The sequence below is a fragment of the Archocentrus centrarchus genome, unplaced genomic scaffold, assembly GCF_007364275.1.
Source record: "Archocentrus centrarchus isolate MPI-CPG fArcCen1 unplaced genomic scaffold, fArcCen1 scaffold_24_ctg1, whole genome shotgun sequence".
Classification (NCBI taxonomy): domain Eukaryota; kingdom Metazoa; phylum Chordata; class Actinopteri; order Cichliformes; family Cichlidae; genus Archocentrus; species Archocentrus centrarchus.
In genome coordinates this window covers 460,982-480,637 of record NW_022060254.1, presented here as the reverse complement: position 1 = coordinate 480,637, position 19,656 = coordinate 460,982, and the positions used below count along the sequence as shown (strand labels likewise).

At 38.8% G+C, this 19,656-nt stretch overlaps 1 protein-coding gene across 3 annotated transcripts in view; it reads left to right on the top strand.

The window, feature by feature from the left end:
- The first annotated feature begins 822 nt into the window (after positions 1 to 822).
- gal3st4 (galactose-3-O-sulfotransferase 4) overlaps positions 823 to 19,656 on the top strand; it is a 31,587-nt gene continuing 12,753 nt past the window's right edge. For 2 of the 3 annotated variants that reach the window (XM_030723334.1, XM_030723333.1), the window contains exon 1: positions 11,725 to 12,021. In XM_030723334.1, the coding sequence (XP_030579194.1) occupies positions 11,999 to 12,021 (23 nt within the window). In that variant the 5' untranslated portion in view covers positions 11,725 to 11,998. Of the gene's footprint in view, positions 892 to 11,724; positions 12,022 to 19,656 lie in introns of those variants that run through there. The other variant, XM_030723335.1, reaches the window with a different exon arrangement.

Here is a 19,656-nt window from a genome sequence, read left to right as displayed (position 1 = left end):
TGTTTTCAAGAGCTCTTCATCTCATTTGAAATTGTGAAGTTATATGAAGTTGTGTGATTTTCTGAAAAAGTGATCAGCCTGACAACAAGATGTCTCTGCAACACATGCTGCGCATCGCAGGACGCACAAACAGCAATAAAATACAGAGGACAGTCACTTCACTCCTATTCGACAAATGTACTTGTGCTTGTAAGTAAGAGAATATGGATGGTGGTGCTAAAGTAAATGTAAAATATGATCTTACATATTTAGCTACAGTATCATTGATTAGCAAGCTAAATATTTCAAAGTAGTTTGTAGCTAGTATGACATTAACAACCTAAACAACCTGTAGTGAATGAAAAGGTCGCACTTTCATAAAAATGGTTTTGCCACTTTTTACTCCAAGAATCAATTTTTTTTTTTCCAAATGTAATTTTAGATTGTAGTTTAGGTTTTGTTAACTATAATAACACACATGGTGGCAGTGCGCATTCTGCTCTTTCATCAGGTTACCTGCATAATTATTCTGATGAATGATCTCAGGTATACATTATATTAAACATGCTGATGAATTTTCCAAATCAGACATTTGTGGGCTATTTATTCATTCCCTTTTTGAATACTTTATTTGCTATATATATATATATATATATATATATATATATATATATATATATATATATATATATATATATATATATATATATATATATATATATATATATATATATATATATATATATTCCTATCTATTAGCAAGAAGCTAGTGAGGTGTCCATGGATGTATTTGTGTGGAGGAAAGGAACCACATGACGCGGTCACTTCAGAAATCTTCCTCAGCCGTCTGCTACTGCAATATGTTGGAGAGCCACGGCAGGTGCAACAGAAGGAGCGCAACAAGGAGTGGAGGTAGGCTTACATTGTTTTATTCATTGTCTGAGCACCCTGTACGAGGAAGGCATACTGAACAGGGTGAGTTTATTTTACTTTAAAAAAAAAAAAAAAGACCCCAAACAATGTCGTTAAACTGGGCGACAAGATACTGTCAAGCTAAATGAAGCAATAAAATGAAATGCTCGGTTTTCCCTTTCACAAAACATACAATTTGCTCCTGAAAGTAACACAAAATTATTAGAAAGAGAAAATATTTACAGACTATGTTTCGTATAGTTGACTATATTTGATCATGGAGCCTACACAGAGCTTGTCAGCGTCTTACTGTCCGGGCATTTGGTCTGACGGTTTACTGTAATCTGGTCTGACTGATCCTGCAGCATTAACCTGAGGGCCAGGTCAAACGTAGGACACACACACACAAGGAGCTTCCAAGAAGCCAGACTTTCTTATCATTTTTAAAAAAGTGTTCATCACAATAGTGCCACAAGCTTTCTGAGCACTTTCTAAAATTTTCTTCTGTAATAGGCACCTTTTTTAGTCATTTTCAGTCCAGTACTTGAATCATTCAAGCACAAGAAAGGGACCTAATTCAAGAGATGAACCAGTGTTGTGTGTGCATTGGTATGCAGTGTATCAGTGGGATATGTGGAAGAAGGACTAGTATGCCTAAAAACAGAACAATATCTGAAAGTCATGTTCTTAAGAAATAGGAAAAAAAATCCAGCAAAGACCTGACACTCAACCTAGGATCTACTGTTTGTCAAACCCAAACAACTTAAATTTGGGGAAAAGGGAGATTAAATATGAATACAGTTACATGTATATGATTACTTGTCATATATGGGTCAGTAATGCGACCAGCCAAGTGACCTTTCCCAGCCCACACCCTCCCTCCCCCTGCCTAAACTTCATTTTCTGTCAGCTTTGGTGTAGGCCTTTATTTTTTACTTTGCTGATGACTGGAGGTGATGATTAGAAAAGAATCCAATTATGTCAGCCACTTTCAGACATGTCTAAAAACAGATGAAGCCATGGCATGCAGACAGGATAATGTGCTGTGGCAGGCAGTTATATGGAAGGTAGACGGAAAAAGGATTTCCATGTGAATGTGCAGATATTTGAGTTTTGTTTTCACAACAAGCCATAACTGGTTTTCATTTGTTTACTCTGAGAAGAAAGGGTGCCACAGTTACTGTGAATGTTAACTTGCACTGAATCACGAGTCTGTCATGTCGCTACAATCAGTCATAAGCCTTAAAATTTGTAGGTTTTGGCATTTCATGTGTAAGATTGTCTTTTTCTTTTCTTCACAAGGTACAAGAAACAAACTGCTCAGGGTAGCCACCAGTGAATAAATCTTTAGCCTTGAAGGTGATGGGAATTCTTGGGAATGTTGAGGTTTTTGTAGATTTGATCTGATATTGTGCTTGTGAATGTTTTCAACCATGTTAGCCGCATGGCTCTGCAGATGATGCTGTTAGTCAGTTCATTCTCTTTGTCCAGAGTGAAACGTATCAACAATCAAGATGGATTAACATGAAGTTTGGTAGAGGTGCAGCCCCACAGAGCCTCTAGCATGACCATAGACTGTAGAAAACAATATCTGCCCTCCCATAACAAGGTGGCTCACAAATATAAAGGTCCAATTATGCCTTTCCTGACACCTGGGACTACACTAGGAGTACATTAGCTTGTGACCCCCTGAAGCTGAGCTTGGTCTCCTCCTGGTCTCCAACTGGGGAATCTTTCTTGTGTAAGAAAGTTTTAGAAATGGCAGAAAACTGTCAGTGTTTCTGTCTAGTTGCTGGCAGCATTTTCTCAGCATCAATCTTTGGCTTTCTGAGAAATGTAACACTTTTTAGGCACCAAAAATGATGTTATCCTGTTAAATTAACACTGTCTACTGTAACGTTACAGATGAACAGATTGATAATGTTGGCCACCTAGCTCAAACATTGTCATTAGTGTTTTATTATTAGCTATAGCCGCTACCTTAATGATAAGAGATGGCCCACTGGATTATTGCTAATAAAATGTTCGTGGTAGCCAAGTTAACTTCTAAGTTTTCCCAGGACTGCATAGAGTCCTGGGAAAACTTTAATCTTCACAGCTGCAAAAGTTGATAGTGTACAGTTCAGGACACATGATGATGTTTCATTCAATAATTTAACATTGGTTTCCACAAATCACACCCTTATAAATTTCTGACACAGTTTTCTGCCATTTCACCATAATGATCACTATTGCTGAATGTGTAATGTTCATCATCATTATTAGGAAACAAAACAATTAAACAAGTCCTAAGTGTGTTGTCACTTGTTTTAAACATATTGTTGACTTTATCAGTTGCTCCTTGCAGCTGTTTTTAATCTTATGCAAATAAGACATTGCATAATGTATGTTTTCTTGTGATGCGACCCAGTGGCAGTTGCAGCAGCAGCTCACTGTTTTTTGTGACTGTTTTTCGATATTGTATGGATTCTCATGTAGATGAGATGGAGGGAAGGAAAAGGAGTAGACCCTGGTCAGGAGCAGCAGGTGTTGTGCTCCTTAACAAAAGCACCAGTGAACTGATAAGAGGCTTTGCTTCTAAATTTAGAACCAGTACTGCTTCTTGCTTACACATAGTACAAGTACTGGTCAGGTTTCTGTGTTTTCTGTTGCTGACTTAATTCATTTAAACTCCTAAATAACAACTGAATTCACATGCAATTTTAGATTCAGGATTCACTTTTGGGAATTTGGTCATTTCACCAGGTTTTTGAACTATATGTACATCCTAAAATCTTGAACAAGCAGAGCGTGTGTACATGAATACACATAAATCCCAACGTCACATACTACATTCATCATGACTGATGCATTCTTTTATAAATATGGGGGTGATACTAAAGTCCTAAAAGAGATGTAGATAGAACTTAAAAAAGGGTCATGACTCTGTGATGTTGTTTGCTGTAGAACACTGTATCTGGGCTTTTATTGTGTTATAGTGCTCCCTGTTTTTCATATCTGCATTGTGTTCATCTAGATATTTTTGATGTAGTCAGAGAAAATTAACATTTGTCTTGCCTGACCCATATCTGACAGAAGTCTGCTCAAATAATTTTAATATAACCTCAAGAAAAGGAAAATGAAGTGGCTGTAGCTCAGGAGGTGGAGCAGGTCACCTACTAATTGGAAGGTTGTGGTTTGATCCCTGGTTGCTCCAGTCTGCATGCCACAGTATCTTTGGGCAAGATTGTCGTGCTCCTGCATTTGTTGCTCAGTTTTCTGAGTTTTTTCAGCTTCGTTTTAGGAATGTTCTTTTGATGCTTGGTTGTTTAGTATAGTTTGTATGTTTAGCCCTGGGTCCTATTCCAGGAAGCAGGTTTAGCTAAAAACTCTGGGTTTGTTTACCCTAAAACATCAGAAAGTGTCCCAGAAAGAGAGCTAACTTCAACTCTGAGTCAGTTACCCAGGTAACAGACTCTGTGAACCTAACCTGCGATCAGAGGAGCGAATTCATCTGCAGGCGTTAAAGTTTATACAAGCACTGAAATCCCAGTTAGACGTTAGTTTGTAATTTTTTTGTGTGTAGCATGAAAGTTTTACAGTTGTTCACTCGTCAACAGGCTTAAAGGATGGAGACAGCGATGATGTCACGGATTTATAATCAGACTGTCAGTCAGTTCCTCTGAAACATTTACTGTAGTTACTGTAGCATCACTGTTTACCTCACACCGATCTGTATGAAGCTTTAGATGAAGAACACACTGATCAGTGATCAATGATTGATAATTGGCCGTGTTGTTAAAGGTCACTTATTGGAAAAAATGTCTGGTTCTTGGAGATGATGTAAATTTGTGAGTGAAAATGATACTAAAATGATTTTAATACTTCAAAACTAAACTAAATTTTTAACATCTATTCAAATGTTGTCAACATTTTGAAAGTTATGGTTGTCTGAAATTCAGAGTATGAATCTCGACATATTTTCCCAAAAAAAAAAAAGACCTAAATAGGTGATCTATCAGTGAAGCTGATCTTACATCCCATTAGAAACAGTTAAACTGGGAAACATTAATCTCATTACTCATTTGTATCTTGTAGTACAGAAATAATGAATAATGTGAGGTTTGCTATAATTATTTAAATAATTAAATGGTCATAAACTGCAGCAAAAACTGTTTTTATTGAGGTAAAATACTTAAATGAGGTCAGCTCTGCCCGCGGGTTCTGCTGCTGTCTCAGTCACTAACACACAGGTCGGTCAGTAAACTCAGTCTGAGCTTTCTCCACATTTTTAGCTTCACTTTCTGTCTCCTGCAGTTTGCCATCAGGCTGCAGCTGAATAATTAGATTTTATAAATCAAAGGTGAAATTAGATTCAGCTTTATCTGATTGGAAATTCAAGTGGTATAAATGATGACAGCAGGACTATAAAAAAGGAACTTATATATTTTAAAACAAACATTTAATTCTGTCTATGACGATGACAGAGTGGGTCAGGCTGATTAAAGTGACTCGTCATGCTCCACACTGACACGCATAATCCTCGATTCACTGTGTTAAATGGAGGCTCAGCTCTTTATTTATCCGTTGCATGGTGAATCCTGGTATGGAGCTCCATTGATGATGGCTTTCTTCTCTTACTCACGCACACTCAGGGTGCTCATCCTCAGAGCTGATTGAACTAACTCTGATCAGCTGATCAGGAAACTCAGAGTTGCCGATCTCAGAGTTGATCAAACGGGCCCTGCTCTCCGTTGCTTGCTTAGTTTCTCCTCCAGTGTTCCTTCCCTCCAGTGTAACTCCCCTTCTGTCCTGTACTTTGCTGTGGCAGGCAAGTTAGGACCCCAACACAAAACTCAAAACAGGACCTGAACTAAGTCAACAGGAGGCTAGGAAATAAAACAGGAAATGAGAACCAAACAGGGAACACACAGACATGACTTAAGCACAGGGGACCTGACACTGGAGGGAAAGGAACGCTGAGGACGAAATGACCAAGCAACTGCGAGAGGACTAAATAGACAAACAAAATAGACAAAGCCCAGGACCATGAAAAGACACTTACACCCCCAAGTTACTCTCGGAGGTGTTCATTGGAGTGTGAATTTTAGAGAAAGAAAGCACTAGAGTACTTACAGACAAAAATTTGGACACACTGGCCCCTTCATATGAACGGATGAGTGTGTCCAAACCTTTGACTGGTTTGTAGGTGTAGAACAAGTGCTTGTATAATGGGTGAATGATGCATGTTCTATAAGGGCTTTGAGTGCTCAAGTAAATTAGAAAAGTAAGGACCAGCCATTTTGCCATTTACCATTCAGGGAGGATGCAATCTGTACATTAAAATGATTGGAAAAATGCATGCTTTTAATGCAAAAATACATGAAAATAAATACTAAGAAGAATCAAGCTTTCTGTAGCAACTTCTATTATACTGTTAGGAAGAACTTACATATTTTTTATGTTCAGTTACTTTCAGTACTGTTGATATTTAGACTGTCCGATTGATCTTTCTGAGTTAACTTCAATAGTTACTTCCTCCAAACCAGCCAACATCTCTATTAGACCCCATTCCTACAAGTCAGCTCAAAAAGGTTCTAGCATTAATTAATGCTTCAATCTTAAATATGATCAATCTCTCTTACTAGTTGGCTATGTGGCCGCAGGTTTTTTAAGGTTGCAATAATTAAACAATTATTTAAAAAGCCATCACTTGACCCAGCTGTCTTAGCTAATTATAGGCCATCTCCAACCTTCCTTTTCTCTCAAAGATCCTTGAAGAGTAGTTGTAAAACAGCTAACTGATCATCTGCAGAGGAACGGTTATTTGAAGAGTTTCAGTCAGGTTTCAGAATTCATCACAGTACAGAAAACAGCATTAGTGAAGGTTACAGATGATCTTCTTAGAGCCTCTGACAGTGGACTCATCTCTGTTCTTGTCCTGTTGGACCTCAGTGCAGCTTTGATACTGTTCATCATAACATTTTATTACAGAGATTAGAGCTTGCTATAGGTATTAAATGTACTGCACTGCAGTGGTTTGATGAATCATATTTATCTAATAGACCTCCACTTTGTTCATGTAAATGATGTAAATGGGGGAGTCTTCTTCACACACTGTAGTTAACTATGGAGTTCTACAGGGTTCGTGCTAGGACAGCATTATGCAGTACTATTAGACAGCATTGCACACATTTTCATTGTTATGCAGATGATACCAAGCTTTATCTATCCATGAAGCCAGATGACGCACATCAATTAGTTAATCTGTAGGAATGTCATGAAGACATAAAGGCCTGGGTGACCTCTAATTTCCTACTTTTTAATTCAGATAAAGCTGAATTTAATGTACTCGGCCCCAAAAAATCTTAGAAACAAATTGTCTAACCAGTCATTTTTGACCAAGATATGTCCTTCAAAGCACAGATTACACAAATTTGTAGGACTGCTTTTTTTGCATTGGCGTAATATTTCTAAAATTAGAAACATCCTGTCTCAGAGTGATGCTGAAAGCTAATTCATGCATGTATTACTTCTAGGGTGGAATATTGTAATTCATTATGGCTGTTAGTATCAGCTGACAGGGACTAGAAAGAGAGAGCATATTCTCCCATACTGGCTTCTCTTCTTGGCTCCTTGTTAAATCCAGAATTGAATTTAAAATCCTTATTCTTATCCTTGTTCTTACACACAAGGTCTTGAATAATCAGGCCCCACCTTATCTTAAAGATCTCATAGTACCATATCAACCCCAATAGAGCACTTCACTTTCAGACTGCTGGCTTACTTGTGGTTCCTCGGATACTTAAGAGTAGAATGGGAGGCAGAGCCTTCAGCTTCCAGCCCCCTCTTCTGTGGAATCAGCTTTCAGTTTGGATTCAGGTGAGAGACACCCTCTCTATTTTTAAGATTAAGCTTAAAATTTATCTTTTTGATCAAGCTTATAGTTAGGGCTGGATCAGGTGACCCTGAACCACCCCTTAGTTATGCTGCTATAGGCCTAGGCTGCTAGGGGGGTGGGGGTGTTCCCATGATGTACTGAGTATTTCTTTTCATTCACCTCTTTTTACTCTGTTTATACACTATCCTGCATTTAATCATTAGTTGATATTAATCTCTGTCTCTCTTCCACAGCATGTCTTTTGTCCTGTTTCTCTCCCCTCAGCTCCAACCGTTCACAGCAGATGACTGCCCCTCCCTGAGCCTGGTTCTGCTGGAGGTTTCTGTGATGATCAGATGTTATTGTAACTGATGCAATTTCCTATCGTGCCACAAGGTGGTAGTATCTATTCCTAGAGACTGAGGTTGATAGGTGGAGATAAAGAGAAGAAGAAGGTTAAGCTGGATGTAAGAGAACAACTAGAGACGTGTTGTGTGTTTATCTGCTTGCCTAGAAGTAAAAGTAATAAAGGCACGTTGCAGAAGTATAAATGATTCGTTCTTCCAGATGAGGAATGAACAAAACAGTTTCTTCCTGTTAAAAGGGAGTTTTTCCTTCCCACTGTCGCCAAATGCTGCTCATAGGGGGTCATTTTGACTGTTGAGTTTCTCTTTATTGTAGAGTCTTTACCTACAATATAAAGTGCCTTGAGGGTGACTGTTTGTTGTGATCTGGCAATATATAAATAAAATTGAATTGAAATGAATGAAACCTGATAACATACATGCTACCTGTGGATGATGTTTTCTTGGAAGTATTTTAGATGATTCGCTAAGGGATTCATCGCCATCATGCTGCCAGGTTGTTCCTTGAGATCCTTTGTAAAACAACTGAGAGTCAGAGACAGTTATGTGGGATACACATACAGACCTCTTCCACAGCAAACATTTTGACTTCATAGTAGGAAAAATACAAGTGTAATAATGACAGCTGCATTTCAAGTAGTAGAAGTCCCTGCTTTTGTGGATCTGAGCCACTTTTAGCCTGCTGTGTTAGGGAGGGACAGCTATAAATAACAGGTACAGCCTAAAAGGATATCAACTGAAGGCTGTCAGTTTGAATCCAGTATTCAAAGGCAATGCTAGGTAGCACCTCCTATCACTTGTTGGTGGTAGTACAGTGTATAACAAAAGTCAGTACACACTCACATGTCTGCATATATTTAAGTATATCTTTCATGGGACAACACTGACGAAATGACACTTTGACACAATGAACAGTAGTCTGTGTGCAGCTTATATAACAGTCTTCATGTAGAGCAACAATTCGTCTTTTCAGATCCTCAGAGAGTTCTTTGCATGAGGTGCCATGTTGGAACTTTCAGTGACCAGTATGAGAGCGTGTGAGAGCTGTTCTGCAAAATTGAACACACCTGCTTACTGTGCACACCTGAGACCTTGTAACACTAACGAGTCACATGACATTTTGGAGGGGAAATGACAAGCAGTGCTCAATTTGGACATTTACGGGTGTAGTCTCTTAGGGGTGTACTCATCTTTGTTGCTGCTGGTTTAGCATTAATGGCTGTATATTGAGTTATTCTGAGGGAAGAATAATTTACACTGTTATATAAGCTGCACACAGACTACTTTTCATTGTGTCAAGAGCATCATTTTGTCAGTGTTGTTCCATGAAAAGATATACTTAAATATCTGCAGAAATGTGAGGGGTGTACTCACTTTTGTGATACACTGTATACCAATTCATATTTTTCCAAATTCCAATAAATCTCAAGAAGAATGAAATAGAGGCAGATGATCTACTGTTGTGATGCCCAAAGGGAGTAGAGGAAGGTGTATCACCACCATTACATTGACATAAGAAGTGCATTTTACAAGTATAAATAGTGACTCGGTAGTACTGTTGTTAGACAGGATTCATAGATACAGACAAAAAGGTATTTAACTTAACTAAACAAACATTAAGTTGGAATTTGATTAAAATTTGTATTCCCTTTTATCAAAACCTGTTGCTCTACATCTAAAGGACACATATTTATAACAGAAAATCAATGTTCATTTTGTATTTTTAATCAATCTTGTAATAACTTTCCCAAAATTTGTCACTACCATGTTATTCATGTCAGAGAAAAATTCATTGTCTTACCTTTGCACATTTTGCTTCCACCTGCCCTGAGACTATTTTTCTAAAATTAATTTAATTTACAGCCAAATACATTTTAACACATTTTTCACTATTTTTAATGTTGAATTTTTAAGATTCACTGAATTCCACATATCATCTTTCTTTGTAAAATTGATCAATTTGATTGCATTGCCATCATAATTTTTGAGATTTGAAATTAGACATATGCCTTAACAATTACTATCATAAAATTTCATTTTGAAGCAAAACATTGGTGTAACTCAAAGACACAATGTCCAGTCTTCACCATACTTAACAGGATTGATAAAGTCTTGCCCTGCAAACATTGCTATGCACATAGTAAGCAAATAGTAGCCATCTAGTGGCAATAAGACATGTAATCTTTACACTTGGATGTACCTCTCCTTCCAGTCTTTCTCCATCCATCTCAAAAGTGGTCTGAGTAAACATCAGACCTAAATGATGCTTCAGTGCGAAAATTGTGAGCTTTCATTTAACGGCACACCCTGGAGGCATGCCAATTCACCAGGAAACAGGAAGTGCTTGTTGATTAGTGACTGGTCCCAAAACTTCAAAAAGTCAGCCCCTGGGCTACATTTTGTCTGAGTATGTGAAATTTTGCAGACACACGTAACATCCTAAAACGTGCAAAAACGTTGCTTGGAGCCATACTCAGCCATTCTTGAATTTAAGGTGTGATTTTGGCTGCATTTTTGCCATTTCCGAGCCTTCTATTTTAATGAACTTGTCCTAGAGTGATCAAACCCTGTGAGACCAAAATTGCTCAACGTCATCTAGATAAGTGGGCCATCAAAATTGTCAAAGAATATTAAGAACACATATGCCAAATTTCATGGCTCAACTTCCTGTGATTTTGGAGTCTATAGACTGGTAGTTTACTGGCTCATTTCTGCACAGTAGTGCAGTGGGAACAGTGGGAAACTACCGAACATCTGCACAGAACGGCATTTAACTTTAGCCAACACACACCCGTGAGAGAGATTCATAGATTTTTATTTTGAGCTTTGTATAAACTATAAATTAAAACAATGAAGTGTCCACTGCTGCCACTAGTGGCTTTTCAATTGGTCTAACGCTCAGTGGAGAGGGGTTTTCACCCACGGCAGACGCGCGCCCGTGCAGTCCTACACGATCTTAACTGCACGTCGCTGGACGCGCATGATGTCCGCTTATCAAAGTTAGTTGCCCACCCAGTTCATATGGTCTGCTGCCGACCCTGCACATTGTTAAAGAGACTAGTATAAGGTCGTCGGGATTCTCAGCGCGCTTAGTCCTCAGGAATTTTCCTACAAGTAAAGGTAAGAAAATATTTTTCTGTGGATGCCTTTATACCAGCGTCACCATGTGACGTCAGGTATAAAAAGCATGCTTCGTCAAGCTAATATAAATAAATCAAAGCGGAACAATAAACACCTAATAAAAGCACAAACTATGTGACAATGCTTCCCCACCACCACCTGCACTTACACACGCTGTGTCCATATAGAGATTCCTAACTAAGGTGCACAGTTAAGAAACATAAATTTATATTGAAGACAATTCTGCAAGAGGCAAAAAGCTCCGGGCCACTTTTATAGCCTACACAACAAATTCTAAGACTACACATTCAACCTGAATGTGTAGAATTCAGCTGATGGGGTGCAGCAACCTTTATGGGCGGACCTAGGTCCCAGGGCCCGCCCCTAGATCTGACTACTAATTAATGCCCCTAAGCGCTTGTTCACGGTCTGTATCGTGTATGGTTTTATTTTGACATCGTCCGGAAGTACCCCACACTCATTCTTTTCTTCACTCTGTTCGCGGACTGTGTTCTGGTTATCAGCGCAATAGGCAGCAGGCTTACGGTGGAAATATTAAAAAAGAAAAGGAAAAAAAAAATCGCTTCGCTTTCAGCTCAACAAGGACAGACTGAGGCTCCGTGTCCCTCCGTGGGGCTGCTCCGGGTCCACGGCCTGATCTGTACTGGCAGTGGATCCGCTGCAGCTGAAGCCTTCGAGATGCTCCGAGCTCTCTGCAGCTGCACAGTAACAGCGTCACCGATACCGGCCTGGGGACACAGCTATGTTTTTCAGACGGAGAGCCAGGTAACTTGAAGCTAGCTAGCGCGAGACTTTAGAAAGGTCCAAGGGGGCAAAGAAGAAGATGCAGACAGCAAAACAGGGGGTTTATTGGGATGCAGAGATGGTGTTGTACAAGGGGCGGCGCTAGGCTGCGATTCTGCAGAGAAAGATGAGAAGGTGTGGGTGTAGGCCTGGAGGGGCTTCTTCACAAGCAAAGGCCTTTGTCTTAAAATTTACCCATTTATGGCTTCTACAACCTCTCCCTCTATATGTGCAATTCAGAGCTGTGTAATAGATCATATGCTTCTCTGTATTGTGGCATATAATGGGGTGATAGCTGCTGTCATATTGTTCATAATCATATTGGTTTACAGAGCTGGCATGTTACCTCCACTTTCCAGATGTTTTAGATGATTCGCGGGGGGTGGTAAGTGGTAATCAGATGGAGCGGCAGTGTGCTCAGTTGAAAAATGAAAAACACAAATGCATTCAGGGGAAGCGTATGTGTGTGTGCTCTATTCTGTTTGAACCGGTGGTGTGACATTCCACCCCATCACTTCTCTTTTCTCATCACTGTCTTTCATGGATACACTGCTGGCTTACTAACAGCACCTTTAGCAGTACATTTACCATGCATTGTTACAGTCTAGTAATATACTAGTGATGGCTCACTCTCTTGTTATGACTTAAATGTCAGATTATTGTAGAAAATAATCCATTTTCAATATTACTATTGATTATTTAGGGTTATGCAGGTAGAAATCAAAATGTCCTTAAAGGTTAATAAAGATGTAATAAAGATGCATGGGCATGATCTACAAAACATGAATTCAACCCCATTCTCACCAACTTTCGGTAACCTCTCCCCAGCTGGCCCTTGGCCACCAATGCTGGTGTGCACAAACATAGTGCAGAAATCTTAATAGAAGCATAAACTCTATGCACACAGCAGCACAAAGCTAAAGTAACTAAGTCCTCACATTTAAGAAGTGCTAACTTGTTAGAAAGACAGGTTAGCAGGTCTGTACTGTCTGTTTCGAATGTGATAGTTGAATTTAAGGAGTCTGATCACTTTATTAGATAATATTTGTATAACAGTTTAATGTTCTTATTCAAGAGTGTGGCAGAGCTAAGTGTGTTTACATAAGACAATCAGTACACAGTTGTTGTACATGATCACCTGCATACTATAAAAAGAAGAATCCTATAACATATAATACCTCACTCTTTAGTTTGAGAGATAAAAGGACGTGAGTCATATCTTATGGCTTTTACACACAACACCTCTCAGCTTTGAAGACCTATGGCATATTTTGATAAACATCAGCTGTTCAACAGGATAATCAAAACAGAAAATGAGGAAATGCCATTTGAAAGAATGGTGTTACGTCTTCCAGCAGAGTTTTAAAAAATTGGGAATCAATGCCAAGGTTTTTTTCTTCATACTGTCATCCCTCTGTAATTTTTTTTTAGCAGAAATGTGAATTTCCTTGTCCAAACTCTTTCATTGTGTCTGACGTTTGACATTCTAGATGAGATTTATTTCCTGGTGCAAAGGTAAATCCTGGACAGTTTTTAGTATAAAAACAAAGCACTGGAAGAAATTGCAATAACTTGATAAGATACATACAGTTTTTGATGTTGTTATAGTACTTGTGACAGCACTACTGAACTGACAGGATAACCATTTTGTGTTTTTTACTATGTAGCTACTGGGCATGTCTTTAGTGGTGGGCATGTGCACGTCATCATTTTAACGTGTAGATCTGCAGTGCTGTTCAGACACTCTTACAAACCAGCTGGGACATTTTGTGATGATAGAAGAAGAAAATCAGATTTATCTTCTAAAGGACAATTAACACTTTAAGAATCAGACGTAATAACTGAATTAGTAACTCAATTGAAATGATCGCCAGCACTGATTTGACCTTGACCCTGCATGCATATGAATGAACTCACTTAAGCTGGAATTTGTGGTTGTACTTTTTGATAAAGGGGAGAAAATGGACACAGTTAAAAAAACAAACATGTATTTATTTTACTAATAACTGAATTTTACAATAGCCTGCATGTATCTTAATCAAATATACCGGTGCTTTTGTCTCAATAAATGAACGCTAAGACTTGCATAGCAATGCTAGATATTCAGTGTAACACAGTGTCTAAGCTTGGTTCGCTCCCTGGTGGCAGTAATTATCAGCATTTTCAAGGTGTTGATAGTATTTCATAATCCTGACAACTGAGCCGATAATGAGTGGGAGTCTCCTACCAAGAAATGAGAAACTGGCTTTAATATTAGAACTTTTAACTTTCTTGAATTTATAAGGCAAGAAAACATACTTTTCTTGAAGACATTTATAAAGTATAGCCACTTTCAAATAGGGAAAAAACTTTGAGTAAAAATGTAAGAAATTGAAAATTAAAATTACTTTTAAGAAAGTTTCAAAGGTTAGTGGGACCCTGAAACAGACAGATACATCACAGGCCTGACACTTCCAGGGTGTGTCACTCCTGTTGTCCACCTGACGACCGCGTTTACATGTGATCAGCTGTCTTGCTCTGGGGAACAGTTGTCTTGTTCGTGCCATAAAGCTGACACGCCAGCTCCACCCTGTGTGCCATGATGTGCAGCTCCTTGGCACTGCTCATCTCATGGAGCAAGATGAACACATTTGTTGTTGCAGTGTCCAGGAAGTGCAGCAACAAACCAGCAAGCAGTTTTTCTATAGGTGGAGTAGTACTGAATGAGGTGGTCTAATATGTCAGCCCTAGCCATATTTTTATTATAGGCCATGACTGCTGTGGGACAGGTAATGCTGACTCGCATTGCCTAGCATCCATCTCCGTCTTTCACCTTTCTCTGCACAGTCTTACCTGAAAATGCAGGCTGGAAGGTGAGCACACAGGCACCTTCCATGTATCCATCCACTTCACAAAAACAAGTGGGCCCTCTCTGATCCGTGTCACAGATATGAGATTTTGATGAGAGCATTTGTGCTCCCTCTGGGGTATCCTTTCTACTCTCCCTGTAGGTGCCACAGGCTCCAAACTTGGTCCATGAATAATATGGGACTGGCATAAAAATTGTTCATGTAAATATGGTACCCAGTGTGTGGTAAACATGATGCCTGAATAAGGTTTATGACCATGTCATAAGACAGCCTATGCTGACTTGCTACTCTTCCCAGTGTATATGGTGAACCTGATGGTGTAGCCTGTGCCAGTAAAGAGGCCTAACTCTAAGCAGTTTGTCATGGCCTGGTGTTTTCTACTTTTGTCATTTTGTAGATCCTCCTCAGGATCACTGGGCCACTCCCACATCTTAACCTGTTCCTCAGCAACTGGTGCAATGGTTAGCCTGGGTTGAACTTGCTGGTTGGCTGAGATCTATCTGTGTGGAGTTTGCACATTTTCCTTGTGCCTGTGTGGGTTTTCTAGGTACTCAAGTTTCCTCCCACAGTCTGAAGACATGCATAATAATAATAATAATAATAATAATAATAATAATAATAATAATAATAATAATAATAATAATAATAGGGACAAAATAGGATAAAATCACTACTGACAAGTAACCAGACAGGTATGAAAGCAATATCAGTTAACCCATTCTTCTCCAATAGGTGGCTGACAGTGAGTTTTAGTTAAAAACAAAACAAAACAAATACTCTACAACTTGCAGGATAATTGCTCTGACGTTCATAATTAATAATGAATGTAAAAAAAAAAATTATGCTATTGACTGCCTAACTTGAGATTAAGTGTTTGCTTAAGATGATATGCTTGCTAGCATGTGTAAGGTGCGTGATGTGAACATTTTGTACAGTAGGAGTGTATTAAATGGGTGCTGTGTGTATTTTCATGTATCAGCATCGTGTAGTCTAACCTTAGGTCATAATTAGGGCTGTCAAAGTTAACACATTAATAACACGTTAACGGAAATTACTTTTAACGCCTCTATTTTTTTTACCGTTCGATTAACGGATGCACTGTCCTGTGACCTTGACCCATGTCTGGACAATTCACTTTTAATTTGTGTTGTTGTATCTGCCTGTTTTGGTCCTACTTAGATTCGGGTGTTTTTTTTGTGACTCTTAATTTTTGTCCACATTAGGTTAAACATTGTGTGAGTGTGTATGCGTAAGTGTACTTTTGGCATATTTTATAAGCATGCAGTAGCTTTAAGAAGGTAATAATAAGCATCCAAGCATGCAGCACTCAGTCTATCTTAATATGATCTATCTATCTCTATTAATGGGCTATGTACCAGTCTTTTAAGGTGGCAGCTTAGCTAGCTAATTATAGGCCAATTGCCACCCTTCCTTTTCTCTCAAAGATTCTTGAGTAGTTGTAAAACAGCTAACTGATCATCTGCAGAGGAACGGTTCATTTGAAGAGTTTCAGTCAGGTTTTAGAATTCATCACAGTACAGAAACAGCATTAGTGAAGGTTACAAATGATCTTCTTCCAGCCTCTGACAGTGGATTCATGCCTGTGCTTGTCTTGCTAGACCTGCTAGTGCAGTGTTTGATACGGTTGACCATAATATTTTATTACTCGATCTCGTACTGCACTGATTCATATTTATCTAACAGATTCCAGTTTGTTCATATAAATGGGGAGGCTTCTTTACACATTAAGGTTGATTATGGACTTCCACAGGGTTCTGTTTAAGGACCAATTCTATTTACATTATATTACATTACATTATACATGCTTCCCTTAGGCGGTGTTATTAGAAGATGCTATTATAATTTGTTATTACAATTTCATTTCTATGCAGGTGATAGACTTGGATGACCTCTAATTTTCTGCTTCTAAATTCAGATAAAATTGAATCTAATCAGATACTTACTCTGGCCTCTAGTAACACTATGAAGAATCTTGAAATAATTTTCGCCCAAGATATGTCCTTCACTGTGCTTATTAAACAAATATGTAGGACTGTTTTCTTGCATTTACACAATATCTCAAAAATTATAAACAGGCCTAATGATGTATCAAAAGAATACCAGGTGTTGGGTATCTCAACCTGTAGCTGATTGCACATGTTATTTCATTTTTCTACCTGTTCCAGCTACATGACCAGGGTACCTGTCAATATTTTTCTGAGGCTCTTAAAAAAAAGAGAAAAAACAATATATTTATATATATTTTAAGGCTTTATAAACCCTTCCCACACTCCTATAAACCTTTCCCACTCTCTTACAACAACTTGAATGATGAAGTTGATGAATTATGTAGCTGTGCAGTACTGATGGCAATGAGGGTGGTGAAGTTTCTTCACCCCTGGCTGTTACTTCTATTTCCACTAAAGGCGTAGGTGTAACTGATCTCTTCGTCTGAGTGATGAACATAGTTATGGGGAGTTACAGAAATACCAATATACCGCAAAATCTCACAATATAGTGAAAAATCTGAGAAACAGAATTAGCAATATTATCTTAAAAAAATCTGTGATACAGTGCAGCTGCAATAAGTGAACCGCCATATAGTGAGGGACGACTGTACACTTGACAATAGAGACAATCAGGTCCCACTTATCTTAAGCCGCGTTTCCATACGGGACGACTCGGCGCAGGTCGACTTGGTCAGCACAACTCGGCACGGTCGTGTTGTGTTTCCATTGCAACTGAGGCCCCATCTTATCTCAAAGACCTCATAGTACCGTTTCACCCCAATAGAGCACTTTGCTCTCAAACTGCTGGCTTACTTGTCCTCGGATACTTAAGAGTAGATGGGAGGCAGAGCCTTCAGCGTTCAGGCCCCTCTTCTGTGGAACCACCTCCCAGCTTGGATTCAGGAGACAGACACCCTCTTTATTTTTAAGATTAGCCTTAAAACAATTCTTGTTGATTGAGCTTATAGTTAGGGCTGGATCAGGTGACCCTGAACCCTCCCTTACTTAGACTTCAATAAGCCTATGATGCACTGTTTCATACTCAACTCTTTTCACTCCTTCTGTTTATACACCGCTCTGCATTTAATCAGACTATTAATCTCTTGCTCGCTTCCACAGTGTGTCTTTTGTCCTGTCTCCCTCCCCCCTCTCCCAACTGATCACAGTCGATGACTGCCCCTCCCTGAGCCTGGTTCTGCCAGAGGTTTCTTCCTTTTAAAAGGGAGTTTTCTTCCATTGTTTCCAAATGCTTGCTCACAGGGGGCTGTATAATTGTTGGGGCTTTCGCTGTATTACTGTGGGGTCTTAATCTTACAATATAAAGTGCCTTGAGGCGATTGTTGTGACTTGACATTATATAAATAAAACTGAATTTAATTGAATCAATTTGAATTAAACTCTGGGCCCTAGACATAAATAGTCTGTAGGCCCCCTTGCTTTTTTGATACATATCTCACACACATATTTTGGTTTTCTTGAGCAAATAATTATACAATAAGCCAATACAATAATTAAGGTAGTCAGTGATGAACTGTTCATATACAACATTTAATAAAAATCTGTGATCTGTCCATATGTCTGCAGAGTTTCATATACTGGACAGTTTAGTAATATATGAAAATGTTTGCGACAGTGTACATAGGCATTTTGGTGTGCTGCGGAGGGATGTTTTATTAGAACTAGCAAACTAGTTTCATTAGAACTAGCATAACCTACCTACAGTAAATAAATGCACCCACTGCCATATTACTGGCTACCTATCTGCCTAATGTGACTCCTCATCTCATGCAAGGTGAGGAGTCAGTAAAGAGCTACAGGACAGAGCCAAAAGTTTGGTTCACAACCATCAACCAACCCAAAGTGAATGGACTGGTTCTTATATATCACTTTTCTACTCTACTTGAACACTCAAAGCACTGGAGGATGAAGTAATTGATACCACTGACTGCTCCCACACTTGTCTTATGTCACTGCGTATTTTTTAATTGTGAAGGAAGACACCTAAAAAAATATTATTAAAAAATTAAAACATTTAATATATTAAAGAATCTGAAGAATTACGTGTACACGGGCCATTTGGTTCAAGGAGACACAGGCCTTCCCAGCAGCTGCCAGTGCTCCCCTCCCCAGAAGAGCGAGGCCTCTAAGCTAGACATAACAATTTTATACTACATGCACTATCTACAAGTGCTATCAATTCAAAAACAGATGGAGAGAGCCGTGGTTTACATTTGGCCTTCTCAGATTGGTTCGTCCAGTGGTTGGTTCCGGCATCATGGCACAAGCTTCTCCAATCAGCAATAAGAGCTCTGTAAAGGAAACACCTGCCTTCCTCCCTCACATGTTCCTAATCATGACATGGCAGTTTTATTCTACTTAGCAAGAGGGAGCAGTGACCTACACACACCCTTCCCTAATTAGACACAGATGTACGTGTTTTGGCAAAACCTTTAGGGATAAGAAAATCATATCTCCCAAAGGCTGTGAAGTTAGCCTGGTGACCACTGGTCTCCCATCTGTCTGCTCTCTATCTAATGTATTTATTTAGTTGTCCATTATTTGCTTCAGCCACTTTCCTGGAGTTTACTTTTAAACATTTGGCATTTTATTTGTTGAGCAAAAAATAAACCCCAACAACGCCCTCCTTTTTCACACTTTGTGTGAAACCAATTTTATACCACCATGGTTATTAACCTATTCTTAAAAATGAATAATCTCATAATTATCATATATTTTTAAAGCACAATAAGTCATAACAA